Source organism: Canis lupus, chromosome 6 (assembly GCF_048164855.1).
Source record: "Canis lupus baileyi chromosome 6, mCanLup2.hap1, whole genome shotgun sequence".
Lineage (NCBI taxonomy): Eukaryota > Metazoa > Chordata > Mammalia > Carnivora > Canidae > Canis > Canis lupus.
Genome location: NC_132843.1, coordinates 77,278,133 through 77,304,035, shown reverse-complemented (window position 1 = coordinate 77,304,035; position 25,903 = coordinate 77,278,133). Strand labels below are relative to the sequence as shown.

Sequence of the window (25,903 nt, the reverse complement as noted above, 5' to 3'; positions counted from 1 at the left end):
AATTACCTCTTTTCTCCCTACTCCTTTATTCTAGTATCTTCAGCCTCTCAAGGTGGGATTCTATTAAAACCTTCCACATACTGGCCTTACTACTTTCCTTATGGACCCCATGCCCTTCTCTGGCCAGTTTTCTCTGTATCATCCACCACTGTATCATTCATGTGCAAACACCCTCTATTTGTCTGTCTCCAACTTTCAGTCACTTTAAGAAATTCTAGATGAGTTTAACTCAACTATCTGTATACACAGCCCCTATTTTCAATGTTTCTGTAGAAAACAATAAAACCAACGGACTCTCTTTAAATTCATGACCATACATTTCAAATGACCCAGCAACAATTTCCAGCAATCTACTACCTTTGTCTAGGGAGACTGCTTTCCTATGTTGATATAACTGTTTCATATACTTTTCCCTTCCTCAAGCATAAGCTCTTCTTTTCCCTACTCATTCCTGTCCCCTTGAACTTTTAACTGATGATTTTGCTACATACTCTCTTAAGAAAAAAAGACAATTGACGAGAACTGTCTTAACTTCCTATCACCAGATCTACCAAGTAACCTACATCTCTCCTCTTATTTTCTGTCTTCCTTTATGAATAATTTCACTGTTTCTATCAGTTACAGTCAGTACCTGTGACCTGGGTTACACTCTATCACCATGTCTACCTGCAAACCACTTTGAATCTCGTGCCCAGAACTGTACTTGACACAGAGCAAGTACCAAGTCATATTTGTTCAGTCACAGAATTTACTCTTTTCTTTAGTGACTTTACATATGAATGTTCAAGTTACAAGTATTTACAAACAGTATCTAAGTATATGCAGTTTAGCAGGGTGAGCGTACTGAAATGTGGTTGACATGTCAGCTAAAAGAACAAGAAAACAACAATTAAACGTCCTTCTACTCAAGACTACTCTGGGAGCCTGCTAGTTCCTCCAGGATACCATGGTCTTCGGGTGGATTGTGCTACGTGGTGATTAGTGTATGCTCCACCTCCACCAGCACCCCCCCTTCATCCTCTCTTTGAACCAAAACGTTAAACAATTCTGCATCTGATTAAAACCATGTTCCTGGTCTTATAAACTCTCCAAGTTGACCAGTTGGGTAGTTTACTGAAAGTTTCAGTATACTGGGAATCATAAGAGAAAAATGATAAAAAATTTTTTGACAACTGAACAATTAATTTGGAGATAGTTAAAAGAACTCTGAATGAGCGAACTACATCCTAAGCTAGCTTTCAGAGTAATGGCCCAATAAATAGGGTAGGACACATGTATTTATCTTTTAGTTTCTGTCTACCAGCTTCAGCCAGTTAAACTTCCTAAGTAGTCATAAACTCCTCTAATTATTTCCTTTACAAACCAAAACCAGATGTCGTTTTAAAAGGTGAGATGCTACATTGCCTTTGGCGGACCAATTTTGTGGGTATATACTATTATTTTGACACTTTATTATATACCAGCTTAATGAGGAATGGTTAAAAGTGTGGGCTGAAGACATGCTTGTAGATTAAAACAAGTCTCCTACTTAACAGCCGTGTGTTTTCAGGTATTTTTCTTAGACTCTCTGTCTTAGTTTCCTCATCTGTGCTCTGTTGGTTATGGTAAGGCCCAAATTCGAGAACCATGTCAAACATATAGTGCAGTGCTAGAAAACAGCCCTCAATGAAAGCTATCCATAACTATCATTATTGCTATCGCTATTATTACCTGGAATTCGGCCTCTAGTGGAGATGGCTCACTGGGCGGGTCTCTTTTCTTCATGTTCAATAGATATGGGTGTAATTCAGACAAACTCACTTCTGTCTCCCCAAATTGGTTGTATTCCACCAAGGCTTGATGGATCAAGATATACTGGGCCTACAATTTCAAAGAAAAATGTGGATAATTAACTGATAATTTACAGTTCTATAAATCACATTTAATAAATTATGCATCTCCATAATTTTGCCCATATTGATACAATGTATGCAAAAGAAAACTGATACATGTGACATTTGAATATTATGGAATTTGGCTCTCACAGTTCTCTGGAATGTGAGCAAATTCCATATCAGATATTTTTCCAGGAAAAAATAGCTTGCTAAAAAGATTAAATATCTACTATATAATGCCTTTTATTTTATTTCTAAAAATTAGAAAGCATTGTCTGTTACTTCCTTCAGTGACTATTATTGAGCAACTAAGTCAAGTCACTGACATATAAAACTATAACAAATTTCACACTGGACCTAAGAAGAAAAGAATGCACGTTAAAATTCCATAGAACACATTTTTAAAAAGAGTCTTTTAGAATCTTTTAAAATAGAGGAATTTATCAAAAAAACCCACAATATGCCAAATCTACATTTAACGGCTTCTAACTTTTTTTTTATCACATTTGAATCCAATATTTTTAAATAAATGACATATTTCTGATAAAGCTCAAGCCTCTTTAACCACTAGCTCCAGTTCCCTGACTTTGTATTCTTTTGCCCCATTTACTTTTTCCACAGGAAGTAATTTTTCTTTTTTTCTTTCTCCTGGTTGAATTTTTTTTATACTTCTGCACTAATATCTATGTATCTCTAAACACTGTACATTTTTGTGTGCTTCCTTAAAATTCCATAAATTGTATCTTATATGTTTTATTCAGTGATTTTATTCACTCATGGTTTACAGCTGAGCATCTAACCACATAGATAGATACAGACCAAGATTATTCCTTTCAACTGCAGCAGAGCATACATTGTATGGAGTCCATATGTCCACATTTTTTTGCCTTTTCTCCCTGAGATATGAATAAAGATACTCCTTCCTTCCATCCTTCCTTCCTTTCTTTTTCTTTTTCTTGTTCTTCCTTCTTTCTTTCTTCCTTCCCTTCTTCTTCTTCTTCTTCTTCTTCTTCTTCTTCTTCTTCTTCTTCTTCTTCTTCTTCTTCTTTCTTCTTCTTCTTCTTCTTTCTTCTTCTTCTCCTTCTCCTTCTCCTCCTCCTCCTCCATCTTCTTCTTCTTCTTCTTCTTCTTCTTCTTCTTCTTCTTCTTCTTCCTCTTCCTCTTCTTCTCCTTCTCCTCTATTCTATCAGTGCTGAATTCAAAGAACATTCTTGCACATGTTTCTAGTTGTGCACATTTCCAAGTGCTTCTCTTGGATATAAACATACATGTGAAATTGCTGGCTTGAATGCAGTCATTTTCAATAATAACCATCACAAACAATTACTGACTACATACATGTGCCAGGGACTTGCCTACATACTTTCCTACATACTTTCCTTCTCATCATAACTCTGTAGGGTAAATAGATCATTGTTTCCAGCTTATAGATGACTAAACTGAAGCACAGAAACATTAAAAATGTGTGAAAGAATAGACAGTGTTAAGAACAAAAAGTGAGATATGAACTTTGTAAGCCGAGTTCCAAAATCCAGGCTCTTAATCACTATACTATTCTGTCTCCTTCGTTTTAATTTAATGAGCTGCTGCCAAATCAGTTTTTGGTTTTTTATTTATTTATTTTTCCTTTCTGACACACTTAAATGGTATTTTATTATTTATTTATGTGTTTATTTGTTTATATATTTTAGAATCATCCTTCCTCTATGGCCACATTTAGCCACATGCAAAATGCTTCTGACTATGATTGGTGCCTATCAGTTGATTGAGTTTTCAGGAAATGAAAATAAAACCATTTCACCCACTGTTTAAAGTTGAGAAGAATTTAGATTTCTTTTAAGATGACCATTCCCACCCACCCTTTTATCAAAGGGGAGAATAGTAACTGAAGGCTAGCACATACCTCCACTTGGACCATCAAGCATCTCTGTCGCCTTAGCTTGACAACATAACCATAAACATCTACTTTGTTTTCCGCTTCCAGGCCTTCTAGCATGGCATCAATTCCAATATAGGTGCCTGTGCGTCCCACACCAGCACTGGCAAAACAAACAAACAAAGTGAAGGCATGATCGTGGTAGGGAAATGAGTAGAAAAGCTGACAAGGGCAGAAGCAGAGGAAAGAATATAAGTTTCTCCTCGCAAACTGTTTTCCAAAAGAGCAATTGTCAAAGGGAAAGATGTCCCTAACAGCCCCAGAGGAAGGACTGGAATAGCCCTGGTGCCTGCTGTGGGAGTTCCCTTACCTGCAGTGCACCACAATGGGGCCACTGAAGAAGTTGCTGAAAGCGTTCACTCTCCTCCGCAGCTTCAGAAGCAGGTGAGGATCTTCAGGCACCCCATGGTCTGGCCAGCTGGTGAACTGAATGTGAGTCACCTCTCTTCCGGTGGCCTTCTCTTTTTTCTAGGCAAGAGATAATATTTTCTGTGAGATTTTTTTCCTTTTCTTTTTTTCAGGGCAGACTACCTGACATAAATTAAGTAAAAGAGAACATCAGGGCCCAAAACTCCTCATGCAACTTTTTCAGCCATGATTGCATTTTCCTTTCCAATTAATAACTGGTAGCTGAGATGTCATGCAAGGTTGGCATGCATGAACCAGTGAGCAATAACTTATTGGTAAGGTAAGTAAGGTATGACAAGTTAGCTGAAGCTGCTAGGAACTTTCATGCCGCCACACCGAAAACAAACAACAAAAACAAATACACACACACCAAAAAATGGAGATGTAGGTGGGTGGAAAAAGACATAAAGTAAAGGCCATTCTCACAGCTGTTTGAAATACTTCCACTTGGTAGGCCAGCTAATTTTCTTCATGTGAAGAAAGTCCGATAAATTGTTTGGTTAATGCTATATTTCTTAGGCCGTCCTATATTTAGAAATGTCAGCTCAAACTGTGGAGAGACACCTGAGGAAGGTCAGCCCCAGACTACAGCTCATATTTGCTCCAACGTCAAAGTAACCACTACAAGATGAATTCTTTGACCTGGTACGAAGAAGAACCATCTACATTTAGATACCAGAAGAAACAACAAAACTTGGTTGGTTTTAATTTTCTGATAGGAATATAATTAAGAATAATAATGAGACCAATCAATGCAGCCAGCTCTAAATAGGACCCATATATGTGGCCTGGAGATCTCATGCCTCAAGTCCACCATGTATTTTACCATGAACTATTGGTGGTAGATTCATTGTCTCACAGCCCTCTGGGGGCCTAATGCCATGGGAGCCTTAGAAGGCCTTGGAAGAAATGTACAATTGGTAGGGATATTTTTTTTGCATCTTTAAACCACTTTAAGATATATTCACATACCATAAAATGTATTCATTTAAAGTATAGCATTTTTTATTATATTCCCAGAGTTGTAAAATCCTCACCATGAACTACAGGACATTTTCATTATCTCCCAAAAGAAACTTACTGATTAGTAGTCATCCCTCCTCCTGCTTCACCTCCAACAGTTCCAAGCAATCCTAATCAATGTTCTGTCTCCATAAATTTGCCTATTATAGGGATCCCTGGGTGGCGCAGTGGTTTAGCGCCTGCCTTTGGCCCAGGGCGCGATCCTGGAGACCCGGGATCGAATCCCACGTCAGGCTCCCGGTGCATGGAGCCTGCTTCTCCCTCTGCCTGTGTCTCTGCCTCTCTCTCTCTCTCTCTCTCTCTCTCTCTCTCTGTGACTATCATAAATAAATAAAAAAAAATTTAAAAAAAAAAAATTTGCCTATTATAGAACTTTTCATAAACATGGAATCCCAGGAAGTGCCTGGCTGGCTCAGTCAGTTAAGTGTCCCACTCTTTTTTTTTTTCCTAAGATTTTATTCATTTATTCATGAGAGACAAAGAAAGAGAGGCAGAAACATAGGCAGAGGGAGAAGCAGGCTCCCTGTGGGGAGGCTGATGTGAGACTCAATCCCAGGACCCTAGGGCACGACCTGAGCCAAAGGCAGATGCTCAACCACTGAGCCACCCAGGCGCCCCAAGTGTCTGACTCTTAATATCAGCTCAGGTCTTGACCTCAGGGTTGTGAACTCAAACCCCACATTGGACTCCATGCTGGGAGTGAAGCCTACTTAAAAAATAAATTTAAAAGTAAATTTAAAAAATTTTTAAAAATCCCCCCCAAAAAATTTTTAAAAATCCAATAACATGCGTGAGGACCTCTATTTTAACTATTATCTAAGGTTATATTGACAGTTTTCTTTTCTGAACTAAACATTTTATCTTTACTACATAATTAGAACTTTGTATTTCTTACAGTCTTTAATTTTGGCATTTGGTTTTGGGTTTTTTTGTGTGTGCAAGAAGGTGGTTTTATTAAAGCACAGGGGAAAGGACCTATAGACAGAAAGAGCTCTCCAATTGTGCCATTTGTATAAATATTCTTTCCGTAATGATAACAGACCAATGAGAAAAGAGCCATTGTACCATTCATTCAATAATTCAATCATTTAGTCAATATAATTAATGAGATGTTTATACATCAAGAGTCACAGCATTTTACATATATATATTTGTTTTTTGAGAGACAGAGTGGGATGGGGAAAAGAGGAAGAGAGAATCTTAAGCAGGTCCAACCCTGAGACTATAACTTGAGCCAAAATCAAGAGTTGGATGCTTAACTGACTGAGCCACTCAGGGGCTTCTACAAATACTTTTGATACCAGTAGATTTGACTAGGTTTAACTTGACCCCGTTGGCCCATGTTATTGTTCCAATGCAAATCCTCCTCCCGTAGGCTGTTAAATATATTTTTTCTTAAATATATTATAATTTCTCATATTACACTTACTTCCATAATTGTGTTTTTAGACAACCCATATGGAAATAAATGTCATGTAATAAACTCACATTTGTAATGTTCAACTTCTGAATGATATAATCTGGGCATCTTTTGTGCTCGGTGATCTTTACAATGACATCTCCAAAAGCCCGTGTGCCCTCTTCCATTGATGGCCAGTATTCTGCACACTTGTTCTGTATTTTAGAAAACATTAAGAATTTTACAAATTTGCTAGTTATTTAAACAAATTTGCTTGTTAAAATTCTTTTAAAAACAAAACAACAAAAGTCATCCATCTGAAAGTCTCAAACCATTGGTGTATTCTCCTTTCAGCACATGTACACCTGAAGCTGTGATGCTTGAAAGGTATTCCATTTCCCATTAATGTGTCCTGAAAGATTTCTTCATACTACCTAGTAAACCTAGTAAAAGGATGATCTTGCCAGGCTTAGCTGCATATTTAAAGGGGATGTGCTGGGTTGTCAGTAGAAATGATGTGATTGCATGCAGTTGATTTCAGGCTGGAAGATGGGGAGGCTTTCACTCTTCCTAAAGTTCTATTACATAAATTACCACCTATATCCCCAAGGACAGTTTTAAGTTTTCACAAGTCCTTGTGAAATCACCTCACTGAGATGCACCACTCTTACCACAATACTGCAAAGAAATAGGAATCAAATGTAAGTCCAGCAAGTAAGCAGAAACACTTAAACTGTATTCCTGTATACATCTCTTTCGGTATTACACATTTTATTTTTCTACAGGTATAAAAAGTTTTAAATCAAGTGTTATACTGACTAAAATGGAGAACTGTCTGTTTTTGTCACTAAGCACATATATATGGTCTTTTCGAAATGCAATCCAACCCCCTTTTCCTAACCCCAATCTTCACCCTATGACTCTTACCCTGTTTCCTTCCTCACATCGAGTGACCATGACAATGACTGTGGCTTTCTGTTCCCAGATCATCCTCCAGAAATCATCAACAGTTTCATCCCTTGGGCCTAGGAGGTAAATAAATACAAACTGATAAATATCTTCTTCAAGGTGCTATGAAACAATTTTCAAAAAAGAATGTTAGACTAGCAGATAAATTACCTTGTGCAGCAATGTATTTCCTGGGTTCTTTGAAGCCCTGTTCAAAACACACACAAAGGCATATAATTTATTGAACACTCAATTACTCATGTACATGCAAAACTATGAGTTAGAGGAAATTGATTTAGACCCACCGTTTCTTGTGGATTTCTCTGAACATTTTCAGATTATAAGGGGGATTTTATTAACTCAAGCTCACTCATTAAACTGTGCCAAACGTGTTAGCATTTACAGACAATATTCATGGCTTTCGTGTGTCTTTGCTATATACCCAAAACAACTTCATTTTATTTTTTTCCCAAAAACAATTTTAAAAACTAGACTTCATCCTCATCAGGGATGGTGCAGCAATTTACAAAAGTAATCTAGACATTCTTATATTTTATGTCCTGCCAACCGTTAGAGTGCCATCTGTTACAATTTAAACCTTCTTACAAGCTGTATGGTTGCTTTTGGGATTTTTATTCAATTTCTTTCAATAAATCATTCTGATATGATCCCCACACTTCTTCCTTTAACTAGTTCTGGGATAGGCCACAGATTCCCTAGACTTCTTCTCTGCCTTTGTAGATAAGAGACACGATAACTTTCATTTCATTACCTACAATGTCTACTTTTTCCACTCCTTTCACCAAAGCAGAGAAGGAGTACAGAGGCAGATAAAACACTGTGCTAATTTCTTCCAAATGACCATATTCCTTAAATTCACCTCAGCAATCAGAGAAGCCCTTCAGAGAGATAACCTTTGCCCATTAGATGAAATATAGTGACATGGGACACAAAAATTCAGGATTAATATTAGTAACTTCTGGAAACTTCTACCTTATGACATGGTATTATTCATATATTAACTCATTTGACATTTATTGAGGGGCCACAATATGTCAAGCAACTATCCAAAGGCTGAAGACATGCTTTTCAGGAACTCCCAGCTCTGGTAGAGAAAAATAAGTGTAACTCAATACCCTAATTATTATATATATTTGAATAAAAATAATAAGTTTTTTTTTCCCAGAGACTATCTAAATCCTTATAAAAATCTGTTCTCAGTTTATGTTGAAAAACAATGTGGAAGAAACACTATGCACTGAAATAAAGATTATTAGTGCTAATTGTGAAAGCCTGCAGAAATTACCAGCAGAAGCAGTTAAAATAGAAGTCAAAATTATGATGCAGTACTAGTGATTATTTTTAAATGATGACCTCACATTTGTAAGTCTTGCTTGTCATTATAAACAAGCCTTTTGATAATCATATTAAAAAGGAATAAAGTAAGTAATTGTACTGTGACTACCAGGACCACATGTCAATGGAAGAGATATTTGTTGCTTGGGAGATAACTTACAGGGGCAACAGTTAATAAGGTTACAAAACGTGTCATGTATCAAACAAAGGGGATGGGAGGCTGGACATTTCTATAGGGTAGAGCGCTGTCTCTAGGGACAGAATGCTTTAGAAGAAAAATCCCAGCTCTCATGAATGATTCACGTAAAAAAATACTTTTACATTTTTCTATCATTTTGCATAATCTGTGTGTAGAGGCTTAAATAGCATTCCTCAAAAACACATATCCAGTCAGAATGTGATTTCATTTGCAAATAGGATCTTTGTGGAAGATGAAGCTATACCCATGGAGGATGAGCCCTAAACCTAATGACTTGTGTCTATGGGAGAAAGGTGACACAGTGAGGTAGAAGCACACAAGGAAGAAGGTCACGGATGATGGAAACATAGATTAGGATGAAGGAAGGATCTCCCTGGGACCCTTCCAAGGGAGCATGGCTCTGTTGACACCTTGATTTTGGACTTTTTGTCTCCAGAAACTTCAAAGAGAATATATTTATGTTGTTTTGAGGCCACCCAGTTTGTGGCACTTTGCTATATCAGCGCTAGGAAATGAATACATCATGTGAATAAATAGATAAATATGATTTGACCATTTTACCTATTCCACTAAACGTTCATGTATTCACATAGATTCAAACAAACAAACAAACAAACCTCAATTTCAATTTTTTTCTTTAAGAAAAGATTGTGAATTACCTTACACGCCAGCATATATAGTAGTAGCATGATATACACTGTCAACTATTTGACTGTCAAAAAATTTTTTGTTAGTCACCCTTTTGGCAGTCTGTGGAAATAAGCACCCTTCGTACATTGCTGATGGAACGTAAATTGACATGACCCTAGTGGAAGACCATTTGGAAATGTCTTTTAAAATTACAAATGTAATCTGGGTGGCTCAGTCAGCTTAGCATCTGTCTTTGGCTCAGGTCATGATCCTGGGTTCCTGGGATCAAGTCCCAAGGGGGCTCCTTGCACAGCAGGGAGTCTGCATCTCCCGCTCCCCCTCCCCTCTGTTCATGCTCTCTCTCTCTCTCGAAAATAAATAAATACAATCTTAAAAAAAATTGCAAATGCATATTCTCTTTGACCTAGAAATTTTTCTGAGGGATTTATCCTAGATATACTAAAACCCCATGTAAAATAATGAGTCAAGATTATTCATTGAACCATTGTGGGTAAAAGCAGATTAGAAAACACATTTAATGTCCATTAATATAGGAACTGATTAACTAAATCACAATTTGGCTACACCATGAATGATTTATAAAATATAGAAGAAAGAGGTACAAGTGCTCTAACCAGGGTCAGCAAACTACAACTTGTGTCTGATTTTGTAAAAAAGAAAAAAACAAAAACAAAAAAAAAATGGGAACACATTCACATTATGTATTAAAGTGTGGCCACTAAACTTCAGAACTAAGTAGTTGTGACAGAGTGGTATGTCCTGGAAAACCCAAAATACTTGTTGTCTGGCCCCTTATACAAAAAAAAAAAAAAAAAAAAAAAAAAAAAAAAAATTTGCCACTCCCTGTTCTTGTAGTGATGTTTTACACATATATCACCTACATTTAAAAAGCCTGGCACAGAACAATGTGAATAGTATGTTAACATTTTTGGGTAAAGGAGATGATAAATAATGTTGGTGTTTTCTTGTTTATAAAGAAATTGCCTGGATAAAGAAGAAGCAACATAGAGGTTACCTCTTCTGGTAAACGGGGGCTTTGGGCAAATGGCAGAAGGAAGATTTTTTTCAGTCTTTATCTTTATACTGCTCAAGTTTTTTTTAAAAATTGTGTGATTCATCACTTATTTTACAATTATATAATAAGTAACATTTTAAAATATTTTGGATAAGTCAACCATACAAAATATTTGGTTTTAAGTAAATACAATGATCTGGGGCAATGGAGAACACCTCTGCTGAAAGGCAATGTTGTATAATTGAAGCACAAGTTTGGAGTCACACAGACCTGCGTTTGAAATCCCAACTCAATCTTGTACTGATTGAGCAAGGGAAGGATAACTAATTCACCAGAGCCTCCCAGTCCTCACCTCTGCAGTGAGCATGGTGCACGTGGTCGGGGCAAATGTGGGGCTCTTATGAGAAATACATACATGGATCCTTTAGTCTAACACCCCACACATAGTGGTCACCCAAGTACTTTAACTATTACTATCATTTTTTGGTGGAGAAAAATTCTACAATGTGCCTAGTACCAATAACAAATCATCAATAGCTATCCTAGCAGATATTAACGATTTTGTTGTTTATATCAGTGACAATAGGGGTTTACATCAAACCATTTCTTTTAACTTTTTTCTGATCTTTAAAAAGATTTATTCTTTTTCTTTATTTGATTTAAAATTCAATTTCCCAACATATTGTATAATACCCAGTGTTCATCATACAAATTATTTCTAATAATATTTCTAAAATTTTGCCATGACAAAGAAGGAATCGGATGGAATGCATGATTATAAGGAAAATGAAAATGATCAATGGCAAAATAACAAAGATGTAAAATAATCTGGCAGTTATGCATTTTTACTCACATCAATGTAACTGGCATTTATGTAATTTGACCCTGCATCTCCATTTATATCAGAGAGTTCAACACGGTTATAATCATCTGTTCAAAGAAAAGAAATATAAACAAATGAAATAATGAATAATCAAGTAGCCTAAATACATGTAAATCCAATTCTCAATGAGTACTTACAAGGAAGGATGTCAACGTAACGGTTTTTATTCTGGTTAAAAGGTTTTCGAGCATCCTTGATAGAAAACTTGCTGAACACCCGTGGAATGCTCTGAAAGACATAAAGATCCTTTGGGTCACAGCAGATTCAAGAAAAATAATTTTCTGCTGGCCACTGATCATTTTGAGCAAAGGAGACATTCTATAAGGTATTTCCTTTATGCTCATGAACAAGTCCTGTATGGTAATTGAAATTAGCATTATTAACTGTTATGCAAAAAACACCTAGAAAATGAATGATGGGCTACTTTGAGAATAAAACCCACGAGCAAGAGCAAATTCAGAATTAATTGCCACTTGAAAATTCATTTAAAAACACATACTTAGATAGTTAATTAGACTACAAGTACAAAACCAGCCAAATATGTTTTGTGACACAGCTTCATAACTGATAATGATATATGGAAGAATTATTTTGAAATATTTTCTAGTTCCATGACTATGTGTCTCTCTTTTGTTCTATAAATATGTTAATAATATCTGCTTTGACTATGTTGTAGTGTTACGTGGGACAAACTACAAAGTCAAATAGTTATATAATACCTTTAAAACAGAATTTAGGTTAATAATTGAGTAAATTTCTCATCATATATCAAGAGGAGCACACACCTGAAATTCAGCCAGAAACAGTCTTCCTTCATCAGCGATCTTCCTCTTATAAGTTTCCAACAAAATATCTGCATGGATTGGCTCCACAGTCATCAGTTGTTTTTCATCATCTTTAAACATATTAAGGATTCATGACAAGGGTTATGTCTATCTTTCAAGTGTTCATATGAATTTCACTAACTTTATAGCTTGGATTCCATTTTTCATTTCTTTCCTTCCCTCACACACTTCACCCAGAAAATCTCACTCCCATACGAGGGTTCACCTAGAAGCCTATGACATCTGAATCTTGTGCTCCAGCCCTCTTCTGGACTTTATAATAACCTTTCAGACTCTCTCCCAGAGTTTCCACACAGTTATCCTACATTTACCTCAAAGTCAAAATATTCAAAGTAAAAATAATTTTTCCTTTACTCTAGTATTCAAATCTCAGGAAACAAGATCACCACTTGCAAACTAATTTAAGGCTGTAACGTTCATGCTATCCAAAGTTTCCCCCTCCCTCCGCATATCCAGTAGGTCACTGGGTGCTTCCCATCCCTTCTGTCCCTGGTCAGGTGCAAGCAGTCCTCCTCATCTGTGGAATGACAACCTCCTAACTCCTCTCCCTGTCTCTGTTTTTTTCCTCATCCTGATTTATCTTTTCAACTGCCTCAAATTTGTCTTCTGAATACACATATGAGCATGTAACTCTATTTGTTAAAAAGATTCTAATACTATTATGTGTTCCATTGCCTAAATCCAAAGTTTGAATATGTAATGCAATATAAGAATTACTATACTTTATTAGCTATACTATAGTTATAAGAGAATACGATTAATACCTTCTACTCAAGACTCAGCTTCATTTGATATTCCCTTTACACTATGCTATAAACAAGTTGCATTAATTTGTTATGCCTCCAGGGTATGGAACATATTATATGCTCTGCTTTTATAATAACTTAGTAAAGAGTAAAAATATATTAACCATAAAGAACTACAATTGTATATGGCACCTGAAAAACAAAAATTTCAGAAGAATAAGAGAATGTGAAGTGTCACACATGTAAAAAATATGTTCCTTCTATTCATGTTAGTGTTCTCTACTTTTCAGATCAAGAAAGATGTCCACTAGGGTATCTTATTGTCTGTGGAAATTTATTATCCAAATACGAGTATCACATTGGGCATGTACAGTTGCTCCTTTAGGTCTCCGAAAACCTCTGATATTCATTCATTCTGAAATTAGGGCCACCTTTCAGGTTTTATGGAGTTTGGGTAATAGGAGTACTTAAATTTTTCCTGTCCTGAATATGAGAAAATACATTTTCTTTATTGTAAACAGAGTTCCAATCTTTAACTCCACCCCCTTTTACCAGATCAAAAATCACATTTAAAATATTAAAGGAACAATGTAACAGTTGAAAAAAGAAGAGAAAAATGAAATTCCTTTCCTCTTCTAAGTCAAATTGCAACTTTTTTGTCATGTCCATTAGTGGTCCTTTAGTGGAAACAGCCACCATCCCACCGGACTTGTACACACATACTACCAAGTCTTCCACTTTGTGACTTTCAATCTGTTCTTCCATCCACCACTCCCTCATTTGTTGATCTAATGTCTCCCCACAATCTTAGAAGACCCAGATGGCTGCCTTTGCCACTCACAGTCTTCTATCTTCTATCTTTCCATAGAACCATATACATTCAATTCTATGGCATTTACCAAACTACTGTCATATTTGTTGATATTTCTGTTTTCCTCTATTAGATTTCAAACCCTTTAAGAGTGGAGTCTGTGGCCTGTCACTGCCATATCTTCAGTGCTAGCACAATATATATGTATAGAATAAATAAAAAAAATATATATATGTATAATAAATGAATTAAGTTTCATCATTATATCATCAGAATAAGTCCAGATTATATTTTTAAATGTTGAATTCTTATTTAAAATGAATGGATTCAAACATGAAGGGGATATTCACCAGTAAAAAGTAAGTATACTTACCCCTTTCAACAAGTTCCTGCTCTTCATCTAAATCACTGTGAAAATAAGAAGCGTAAGTTTATATATTTTTAAGAAACATAGAATTCAGTTGGGGTTCAATGTATATTTAATGAATCAATTCACTTTATATTTATTGAAGGAAGGAGGGAATGGAGCCAGGGAGTAAAGAGGAAAGGAGAGGAGGAAGAGAGAAGAGGGGAGAGGAAGAGGGAACGAGGAGAGAAGGGGAGGAGAGGAGGAAGGATCATGGCAGGGGAGGCAGGAAAGAATGAAGAAGAGTTGTAGGAAAGAGAGAGGAATAAAGAAAAAGTAAGGGAGGAAGACATCAACCAAGGGTTGTCTGCTAAATTCAGGTAAGTGACTAAATTATTTTATTTTTTTATTATTTTATTTTAGAATTATTTTTCATAAAATGCAGTTGTTCCTGGCCAAAGGAATACATAATTCCCTAGGTATTTTCTCTTTTCTTTTTGCCTTTATCATTTCTAGATTCCTCTGACCTACTTTGTACTAAAAGAATAAATATCTATTCTTTTCATTGGTTATTATTTTTAAAACTCTATAACATTATTAGTAAATGTAGAAAATATTAGTATTTACTATAAACCAAGAAGACTACAGTAAGTTTTTGTTCACAAGTTCATTGATGAACTGAACTTTGTGCTACTTTTCATTCTTCACTTAATTGGTTTTAAACTTACCTCTTAGATTGGTGCTTTCAGCATTATTATATTATATTGAAATCAAACTCTTACCTGGACCTCTTGTTGCGTAGGTCATAGATTTTATAGAGAACAACAAGCAGAGCTAAGAATGTCACAATGATGAGAAACACCAGAAATATAATCAGTGCTCTAGAATTATCTAGAAATGAAAAATAACATGAAGAAAGATTATTATGTCAGATATTTTGCTGAGTTCTTTGAATAATCACCTTTAAAGTATTTTCATTTTAATATGCTCATTTCTTTTGAGGCTTTCAAAGAATAAATTTTTAAAATAATACTAGATACAATAAATCCCTGATTTTGCATATTTTGCCTATATTATTCAAAACAAATAAAAGCATCTGATACTTTAAGAGAACAATTAGAATTTAGAAGAGAAACTCTCCTTCCACAAAATACTATTCCTTCTGTGATACTATCATTTCAGCTTACTTCTTTCTTTTAGTCACTCCATTTTGAAGGCATCAGAGAGGTAATCTAGTTATTATAAATCTCAGAGAGAAACTCATATAGTTTAACTTTATGTGCAGAAGTAGATAGTCTCCCAAAGGGATCCGAAAGGCTTCTGTCCCACACAGATAAAATTTCTCACCTGCTCACTGAGGTATAAAATCAATTTAACAGGGGACAAAACTGTTTCACTCTACCATTAGGAGTACTTATCCTGATGTAAATTTTCACCAAAGTTTGACATGAAACCATGCCTTTTCTGGAAGAAAGCCAGAGAACAGAGAATGTACTGGAAATATCCCTTGCCCTGGATTAATATCTTACACTTTTCACATACAATGGGAGTGCAGAAAGGAATGTAGTGAAATCCAGGGCCTCACTTCTAGAGCCAGACTGCTTGGGTTCCAATCCAAGCTCAACCACTTCCAAGGTGCGACCTTGGCTAGAATCTTTATTACCTTTGTGACTCCATTCCCTAATTCTTAAAATGAGGTTAAATGAGCTGATTTACAGTAAAAATGTGACACAGTGTCTGGGATATAATAAATAGCAATTATTCATGATTTGCAAAAAGTAGTGTTGAATCTTACTGTATGTCAAACACTGATTTAGGTACTTAAGATATCTTGGAGAACAAAACAAGGATCCTTGTCCTCATGGAAATAACTTTGTGAGAGGAAAAACAGACACTTAACAATATACATAATGAATAAGCACTTGGTAAGAGAAGTTAGAAGACAATAAAGACTATGAGAAAGTGAGGGAGATAACGAAGCAGGTATCTGAAAGTTGCATGTTTGAGGCAGAGTATAGTTAGGGCAAGAACCCAAAGGCAGGAGCATGCTGGGCATGTCCAAGGAATAGCAGGGAGACTCATGCGGCTGGAATGGAGAGAGTGAGGCAGCATGAGCTGCCACCTGAAAGTACGATGGGGAGTAGGAGGAGGCAAAGCTCAGATTTGTAGGGCCCTGAAACCATTTTAAGGATACATTAGTTTTTGAGTTAAACAGGTAGCACCTGCAAGATTTTGAACAGAGAAGTAATATGCTCTGACTAGTGCATTTTACAGATTTTTATGACAATTTGAGAATACTATAATCTAAGCAAAGTAGGGCAGTGGTTCAGACCAGGTTGGCATCTCTAGAGTTAGGAGAAATAGTCTATATAGAGTTACAATTAATGGACTGATCAGGAAGACTGTGGGTGCAACAGTTTAAACATTGCTGGTTCTTTGACATAATTAACAAAATTTATAAGCCCCTCGCCAGATTTATCAAAAAGAAAAGAGAAAGGACCCAAATAAATAAAAACACAAATGACAGAGGAGAGATCACAATCAACACCATAGAGATATAAACAATTATAAGTGAATATTATGAGCAATTATATGCCAACAAATTGAGCAATCTGGGAGAAATTAGACATATAAATTACTAAAACTGAAACAGGAAGAAATAGAAATTTTGAACAGACCCATAACCAGCCAAGACATTGAATCAGTAATAAAAATCTCCCAACAAACAAGAGTCCAGGGCCGGATGGCTTTCCGGGGGAGTTCTACCAAATGTTTAAAGAAGAGTTAATACCTATTCTCCTGAAGCTGTTCCAAAAAATAGAAATAGAAGGAAAACTTCCAAACTCATTCCTTGATTCCAAAATCAGACAGAGACCCCACTAAAAAGAATTATCAGCCAATATCTCTGATGAACATGAACGCAAACATTCTCAACAGGATACTAGCAAATCAAATCCAACAGTGCATTAGAATAACTATTCATCATGATCAAGTGGATTTTTTCCTGAGCTACAGAGGTGGTCCAATATCTGCCCTTCAATTGACGTAATACACCACGTTAATAAAAGAAAGGATAAAAATCTTACAATCCTTTCAATATAGGCAAAAAAAAATTTTTTTGACAAACTACAGCATCCATTCTTGATAAAACCCCTCAATAAAGTTGGGATACAGGGAACATACTTCAACATCATAAAGGCCATATACCAAAGAGCCTCAGCAAATATCATTCTCAATGAGGAAAAACTGAGAGCTTTTCCCCTAAGGTCAGGAACACAAGAGGGATGTCCACTCTCACCACTGTTGTTCAACATTGTACTGGAAGTCCTAGCCTCAGCAATCAGACAACAAAAATAAAGAAAAAGCATCTACATTGGCAAGGAAGAAATCAAACTATCACTCTTGACAGATGATATGATACTCTATGTAGAAAACCCAAAAGATTTCACCAAAAATTGTTAGAATTTATACATAAATTCAGCAAAGTCATAGGATATAAAATCAACATACAGAAATCTGTTGCATTTCTGTACACCAATAATGAAGCATCAGAAAGATAAATCAAGGAACTGATCCCATTTACAACTGTACCAAAAATCATAAAATACTTAAAAATAAATATAACCAAAGAGGTAAAAGATCTATACACTGAGAATTGTAGGACACTTATGAAAGAAACTGAAAGAGACACACACAAAAAAATGGAAAAATATTTGAGGGGTGCCTGGGTGGCTCAGTTGGGTTGAGCCACTGACTCTTGATTTTGGCTCAGGTCATGATCTTGAGGTCATGTGATCTAGCCCTGCGTGGGCTCTGCCCTGGGCACGGAGACTGCTTAAGATTTTCTATTCCTTTCCCTCTGCCCCTCTCCCTTCATTTGTCCTCCCCACCCCCACCACATTTAAGCTTGATCTTTCTCTAAAAAGACAAACAAACAAACAAAACTAAAAGACATTCCATGCTCATGGATTGAAAGAATGAATATTAAAACATATATATCACCTACAGCAATCTATACATTCAATACAATTTGCATCAAAATAACATCAGCATTTTTCAAAGAACTAAAATAAATAATCTAAAATTTTATATGGAACTAGAAAAGACTCCAAATAGCCAAATTAATGTTGATAAAAATAAAAAGAAAGAAAAAAAGAAAGAAAGAGAAAGAAAGAAAGAAAGAAAGAAAGAAAGAAAGAAAGAAAGAAAGAGAAAGAAAGTAAAACCAAAGCAGAAGGCATCACAATTCCAGACTTCAAGCTGTATTAGCAAGCTGTGGTCATCAAGACAGTGTGGTACTGACACAAAAACAGACACACAGATCAATGGAACAGAATAGCGAACCCAGAAATGGGCCTTCAACTCTATGGCCAACTAATTTTTGACAAAGCAGGAAAGAATAGCCAATGGAAGAAAGTCTCTTCAACAAATGGTGTTGAAAAAACTGGGCAGCCACATGCAGAAGTATTAAACAGGATGACTTTCTTACACCACACACTAAAATAAATTCAAAATGTATGAAAGACCTCAATGTGATATAGGAAACCATCCAAATGCTAGAGGAGAACATAGGCAGTGACCTCTTTCACCTGGGCGGTAGCAGCTTTCTACTAGACACATTTCCAGAGGCAAGGGAAACAAAAGCAAAGATGAACTACTGGGACTTCATCAAGATAAAAAGCTTCTACACACCAAAGAAAACAATCAACAAAATTAAAAGGCAACTTATAGAATGGGAGAAGATATTTATAAATGACATATTCAATAGGAAGAAGATATTTATAAATGACATATCCAATAGAGTGTTAGTATCCAAAATCTATAAAGAATTTATCAAACTCAACACACAAAAAACAAATAATTCAGGCAAGATATGGGCAGAAGACATGAATAGACATTTTTCCAAAGAAGACCTCCAGATGGCCAACAGACACATGAAAAGATGCTCAACATCACTCATCATCAGGGAAATACACATCAAAACCATGATGAGATACCACCTCACACCTTTCAGAAGGGCTGAAATTAAAAACAGGAGACAATAGAAGTTGGTGAGGATGCAGAAAAAGGGGAAGCCTCATATACTGTTGGTGGGAATGCAAACCGGTGTAGCCATTCTGGAAAACAGTATGGAAGTTCCTCAAAAAGTTAAAAATAGAGTTACTCTACTACCCAGCAATTCCATTACTAGGTATTTACCCAAAGGATACAAAAATACAGATATAATGGGGGACGTGCACCCTGATGTTTATAGCAGCATTATCAACAATAGCTAAACTACGGACAGAGCTCATGTGTCATCAACTCGATGAATGGATAAAGAAGATGTGGTGTGTGTACATACAATGGAATATTATTCAGCCATCAAAAAGAACGAAATCTTTCCATTTGCAATGGCAGAGATGGAACTAAAATGTATTGTTAGGTGAAATAAGTCAGAGAAAGACAAATACCTTATGATTACACTCATATGTGGAATTTAAGAAACAAAACAGATGAACAGAGGGGAAGGGAAGGACAAATAAAATAAGGTAATAACAGGGAGAGGTAAACCATAAGAGACTCTTAACTATAGAGAACAAACTGAGGGTTCCTGGAGAGGAGGTGAGTGGGGAATGGGCTAACTGGATGATGAGCATTAAGGAGGGCACTTGTGTTGAGCACTGGGTGTTATATGTAAGTGGTGAATTACTGAAATTTTACTCTTCAAACCAATACTACGTTATATAGTTAACTAACTTGAATTTAAATAAAAACGAGAAAAAAAATTTAAATAAGTAAAAAGTAGATGTTATCTAAGTAAATAGTTAAGTAAGATTTTATTTACATAAAAGTAGAAAATAATAATAATTATGATGATGATAATAATAATAATAATAATAATAATAATAATAATAATACAGGGGATCCCTGGGTGGCTCGGCAGTTTAGTGCCGCCTTCCACCGAGGGCGTGATCCTAAAGTCCCAGGATCGAGTCCCGCATCAGGCCTGCTTGGAGCCTGCTTCTCCCTCTGCCTGTGTCTCTGCCTCTCTCTCTCTCTCTCTCTCTCATGAACAAAAAAAAAAAAAAAAAGAATTTTAAAAATAATAATAATACAAAGAATCTCAGTCAACAAACCCTCTGAGGATCACAGAACTTCTAATCAACTTTTCCTATTGTCTCACAATAGCTTTCATCTGACTGCTGATAAGAACCAAACTCTCAAGGAAACCCTCAACAAGAAAGGGGGATTCTAAAATAACAAACTGACATACAATTTCCAAAATGAGATTAACAGGAGCTCCAAAAGGACTACAGAGAAAAAAAAACTGGAGCAAAGAAAATTTCTCAGAGATTGAAGTCACAAAAGCCTATAGTATCCAGGAAAATAAATGAAAAAGACCCAAGCAAGACCGAGAATAAAGAGGAAAGTCTAAAAGTTCCAAAGGGAAAAAAAGTATGGGAATATAGAAAAAGAACGAGAAATGGGATGGCATTAGAAAGTAATGCCAGATGTAGGAGAACAAAACAGAAATACTTTTTCAAGTCTCGATTTTTTTAACTTAGAATTTTACACCAAGTCAAAATATTGATCAAGTGCCAGAGTAGAACCAAGCATTGCATTTTCATGTGTGCAAGAACTAGAATATTTTCTTCTTACGCTAGAGAATATATACCACTACATTTTTTTAAAAATGAAATTCAGATGTAGCCATTCTAAAACAGGAAACCAAAGAAGGTAAGTTTTACGACAGCCCCTGAGCTGTCCACCTAGGGAGTCCACTTCAGTGCAGGAAGAAAGGGGCCCCAGCAGTTCAACTGGGAATGTTGTCAAAATACAGATGATGAAATCTTATGCCAGAGAAGCTCAGCAATACTTTTCTAGAAGGTGTATTCTTGGCAAGTCACAACCTGAGACCTCCCCTGGAGACGATGTCACTATTAAAAAGTCACTATATTATTTATCTCTAATAAAGATGCCATTGTGAGCAAAAAGTCAATAAAACTTTTTCTGTGTTATGGAAGGAAGGCCATGGGATGACTCTCTAGCTCCACGGACATGGAAATCTGGTAAAAGTGGGTGATCAGCTGTTAATAGGCAACATTCCTAATGGTGAAAAAGACCCTTGATTGCTAACCTGAATCTGGACAGGGAGGTTTGTGTATGAACTACACTGTCCTGGGAGAAGCCCTAGCTTTAGGTGTCCCTGAGCGGAGTCACCCAGGGCAGCACATCTCATCTCTGGACACACTCCTGCTGACGTGTCTGGAAGCCCTGCCTGTGGAACTATTCTAAGAGATATTGGTTCCTTTCTTAACATGGAGCTGCTAAGCCAGGACATCTCTCACCACCACACACATGATCTGATGCTCTCACTTGCCCCAGGGAGGGTGGCAGTACAGCTCTGGCACTGCCATGTGCACTGCTACTATCATTGCTGCTGCCAGCCTTCCTTGCTGGCACGCTCTGTTTCCTGTTCTGTGTCTCTCTGAGCGAAGTGGTGTCATGTCTGGCTTATTAAGATGTGATTGTGCAATGTCCAGTTGAGTCTGTGACGACACCCCCCCCCAGGAGTGGGTGCTGCAGCTCTAAGTGACCTGCAAGGTAGAAAACAATTCAACGAAGCTGTTTTTATTGTAAGGAATCATAAAAGAAAAAGACTTATATGAAAATAAAATCAAAGCCCTCTCACTGAATTTGGCGGGCATTTCATATTGGCAGCTTTTCTTTTGACCTTTGAGTAGAAAGAAGAAAACTGTACAAGGGCCTTAGGAAAGCTATTTGGAACACGAGCTTTCATAGCTTTTGGAAAAGAAGGCATTAGTGATTGTGCAGATGCATAGGTGTGTAAGAGAGTAAAACTGAGACGGTGCAATGATAGCATCAAAAATTGTCTACGGTTGATAACACAACACATAGAGATTTAAATAATTTAATTTAATTTAATTTAATTTAATTTACAAGCCAACAACCAGAGAAACTTAAAATAGTGTAGTAAGTCTTCTTCCTCGATAGGATCAGATCAATGGGCAATGTTAGTAACTCTAGAAAGAATAGCAGCTAATACTCTTGACATATACTGAGGGAGCTATAAGGAGAAGTGAAAATAGAAATGGTGAAAAGTGGTCATCTCAGCGAGCAGGACAATGAGGAGTGGGGAGTGGTGATATGCACCTGTTATTTTCATTATTATGATGACATTTAAATTTAAGTGATTTTTAAAATCTGCAGCTTTATTTTGATTAAACTACTTAAAATATTAATGATAAAAAATTAAATAGCCATATTGCTATTAAGCAGTGCTTATCTTAGCTTTAGTTAAGTTAAACCAGGACAGATTTGTATCTAAGGCCTGCTTCTACCGAGCTTACTTTGGAGGGACAGAATAAGATAAAATGAGTAACAATCTCTAAAACAGTACACGAAACAAACCTGCCGTGTTAACAAACATGAAAAAATGTCATAAACCTAATTGAATTTTAAGTCTACACAGATAAATCCTCTTATGAATTATGTTATGAAATCAATGAGCCCTTTAATAATTGAATCTCCTAATTGAATTTAAAATACTGTATTTTACAGGGAACAAAGTGATGGTTGTCTATGGGAAGAGAGGTAGGGGGATGGGTAAAATGGGAGAAGGAGAGAGGGAGGCCAGGCTTCCAGTTATGAAATGAATAAATCAGAATAAAATAAAATAAATCAGAATAAAACGCACAGCGTAAAGAATATAGTCAATGATATCATAATAGCTTTTTTGCATGGTGACAGATGGTAGCTTGTGGTGAGCACAGCATCATGTATGGATTGTTAAATCACCGTGTTGTACAACTGAAACTACTGTAACATTGTGTGTCAACTATACTCAGATAAAAAGTTAAAAATAAAATAAAATACTGTATTTTATTTACCTATACATGTTTTTCAGACAACTTAAAATACTATGTTTATGGAAAATATATGAACATTTAAAAATTAAATATAAGTTTGAATATAAAATAAAGCTTAAGTGCTAATATATATTTAATAGAATTATAATAAATAGCCATGTAATGACTTACAAGATGTTGTGTGAGAAAAATTTTGTGAAGCTCCATCAAATTTTCCATTGTTATAGTAGACCTGAATTTCAATAGTAAAAGAGAAAATAGTTTTCCAATGTAAATTTATTTATGTAGCACATACCTTACTTCTCATACAATGCTATTTAATTTAATATATACAGGATAACTTTAAAATCAAAATCAAGGTTAGGTCAATATGTTGTTATCAAATATTTTTTAACAGAAAATATTTAACAGTGAAAAAGTCAAGGAAATATTAGCCTATTTAGCAGTAATAATAATAATAATAATAATAATAATAATAATAATAATAATGGTTATAATCAGCAAGAATAAGTGAAACTGAAGATATAAAATCCACACATCAAAGTATTCAAATCTTTAAGGTAAAATTCCCTATTGATAAGCTAATATCTTTACATTGGCAAATTTGGAAAATATGGATCTAAGTTTTTACCCTTTGGAGGATATAAAAATCCCTAGTATTCACAGAGTATTTGTAAACATTCATTATACATTGAGCTATAAAAAATACTTTATAAATTCCAAAAAGTAGGAATTGTAAAAGCTAATTATCTTTTTACAGCTAATAATTAATAACAATAAAATCCAAGCACCAGAAATGCAAAAACACTCTCTTTAAAAACAGATAAATTAAAAACTCTTTCAAATTGCAGATATAAATTCTTTGAAAGTTATCAATAACAAGAACATTCTACTTTAAAATCCACTCATTAAACTTTATGTCAGTCACTTAAAAATTAGTAACAAATAACACAGTCATGGCATACAGTCAAAATTTTACCAAAGGACAGTTCATAGCTTTAACTTTTCTTTTTTTGTTATTTTGTTGTTAGATAATAAAGATAGAAAGAGATGGACAGAAAAGTACTTTTAATCCCAAATTACCAGGAGAACATAAAAATAAATCCACGTTAATTAAGTATGATGAAAACAACTTTATCAATCTACTAACCAGAGATCACAATGAAGAATAAAGCTAAGGTGATTGGTTCCTTGTGATGGCATAAATTTTGTAGTGGAGACAAAAAGAAACATGAAAATGAATTATGTAATGTGCAATGAAGAAAACAAGAGACAATCTTCTGGAGGGCAGAGAAAAGAATGAATTACTAAATAATTATATACCAATTTAAATTTGAAGATTGTATTTTAATATGATGTTTACCTGTATTTTTCCAGAATAACTTATCATATTGACAAATAGGAGAAGAAAATTCTAGAGAGAGAAGAGCATCAGATAAAGTACCTAAATATATGTACTTGAGAAACTAAAAAGAAATAGAATTTAATGGGTGGGTGCTGGAAAAGTAATGGGAGATGAAATATAACGTATATGATATGTGATAACAAAATATTTCTTTTATATGGACTATTCTTTGGAAAAAAAGTGTAAAATATCTGAAAGCACAATGATATTGAAAGAAAATGTAAATGGTTCAGAAAGAATTCCTCTGTGTTAAAAGGCTTAATTAAAACAAATTACTCAGAGAACAAATCATCCCTGTTCTATTTAAAGTTATAAAATGTAGAAAAACAGGAAAATGTCTCCAATGTGCTTTATCAGGTTAGCACAACCTTTATACCAAAATATAATAAGAATGATGCATGGCCACGCCTATGCCAAATGCCTATGCCCACTACCTCTACCCCCTTATTGAGTGATCTCATTGATGAATATCCATTCATAAAGACAAAAAAAAAATAAGCTATTTAATTCAATTATACTTTCAAGGAATAATGCACAACAACAGAGCACGATTTTCTCTTGGAATGTGACATGGTTTAGCATCACAAAACCTATTACTATAATTCACCATATAAACAAATCACATCATGTCATCACAACCATGGCATCATCTAATATAGTGCAATTGAAACATTTGATGTCTCTGATTAAACAAACAAGAAGAAAGGTTACATATTTATATACATTATAATATATAAAATATATTATAAGAAATATATAATATATACATATGTATATATAAATGTATATAATATGTATAATATATTATTATATATATGAACATTTCTTTAAGTGATAAAGGATATGAAACCAATTGTCAACATTATATTGAAGAGTCAACTATTGACTGTGGAAATTTTCATTAAATCAGAAATAAAACTGATAAATTTGGCTAAATAAAGGTAAAAGGAAAAACTGTGTGTCTTAAAGTATTATAAATAAAATTTAGAAACAAACTCCAGACTGGGAATAAAACTTGCAACTCATAAGACAAAGATTTGAATATCATCAATATCTGAAAAGTTCCCCAAATAAAACTAGGCAAAGGATGTAAAGAGTATGTTACCACAGGAGCCATAATAGTAACAACAAAAACTATATTTATCTTCAACAGCAAAACAAAGAGACGTCAATACCATATTTCAC

At 35.2% G+C, this 25,903-nt stretch overlaps 1 protein-coding gene across 5 annotated transcripts in view; it reads right to left on the bottom strand.

The window, feature by feature from the left end:
• The window catches only part of PTPRC (protein tyrosine phosphatase receptor type C), a 126,553-nt gene that overhangs the window by 11,552 nt on the left and 89,098 nt on the right, over nucleotides 1-25,903 (bottom strand). For all 5 annotated transcript variants that reach the window (XM_072831315.1, XM_072831316.1, XM_072831318.1 and 2 more), the window contains 12 exons: nucleotides 23,485-23,545; nucleotides 15,223-15,331; nucleotides 14,468-14,502; nucleotides 12,478-12,587; nucleotides 11,830-11,920; nucleotides 11,663-11,739; nucleotides 7,760-7,796; nucleotides 7,568-7,665; nucleotides 6,730-6,855; nucleotides 4,121-4,278; nucleotides 3,778-3,913; nucleotides 1,711-1,860 (listed from right to left, as the gene is read on the bottom strand). In XM_072831315.1, coding sequence (XP_072687416.1) covers nucleotides 1,711-1,860; nucleotides 3,778-3,913; nucleotides 4,121-4,278; nucleotides 6,730-6,855; nucleotides 7,568-7,665; nucleotides 7,760-7,796; nucleotides 11,663-11,739; nucleotides 11,830-11,920; nucleotides 12,478-12,587; nucleotides 14,468-14,502; nucleotides 15,223-15,331; nucleotides 23,485-23,545 — 1,188 coding nt within the window. The remainder of the gene's footprint in view (nucleotides 1-1,710; nucleotides 1,861-3,777; nucleotides 3,914-4,120; nucleotides 4,279-6,729; nucleotides 6,856-7,567; nucleotides 7,666-7,759; nucleotides 7,797-11,662; nucleotides 11,740-11,829; nucleotides 11,921-12,477; nucleotides 12,588-14,467; nucleotides 14,503-15,222; nucleotides 15,332-23,484; nucleotides 23,546-25,903) is intronic.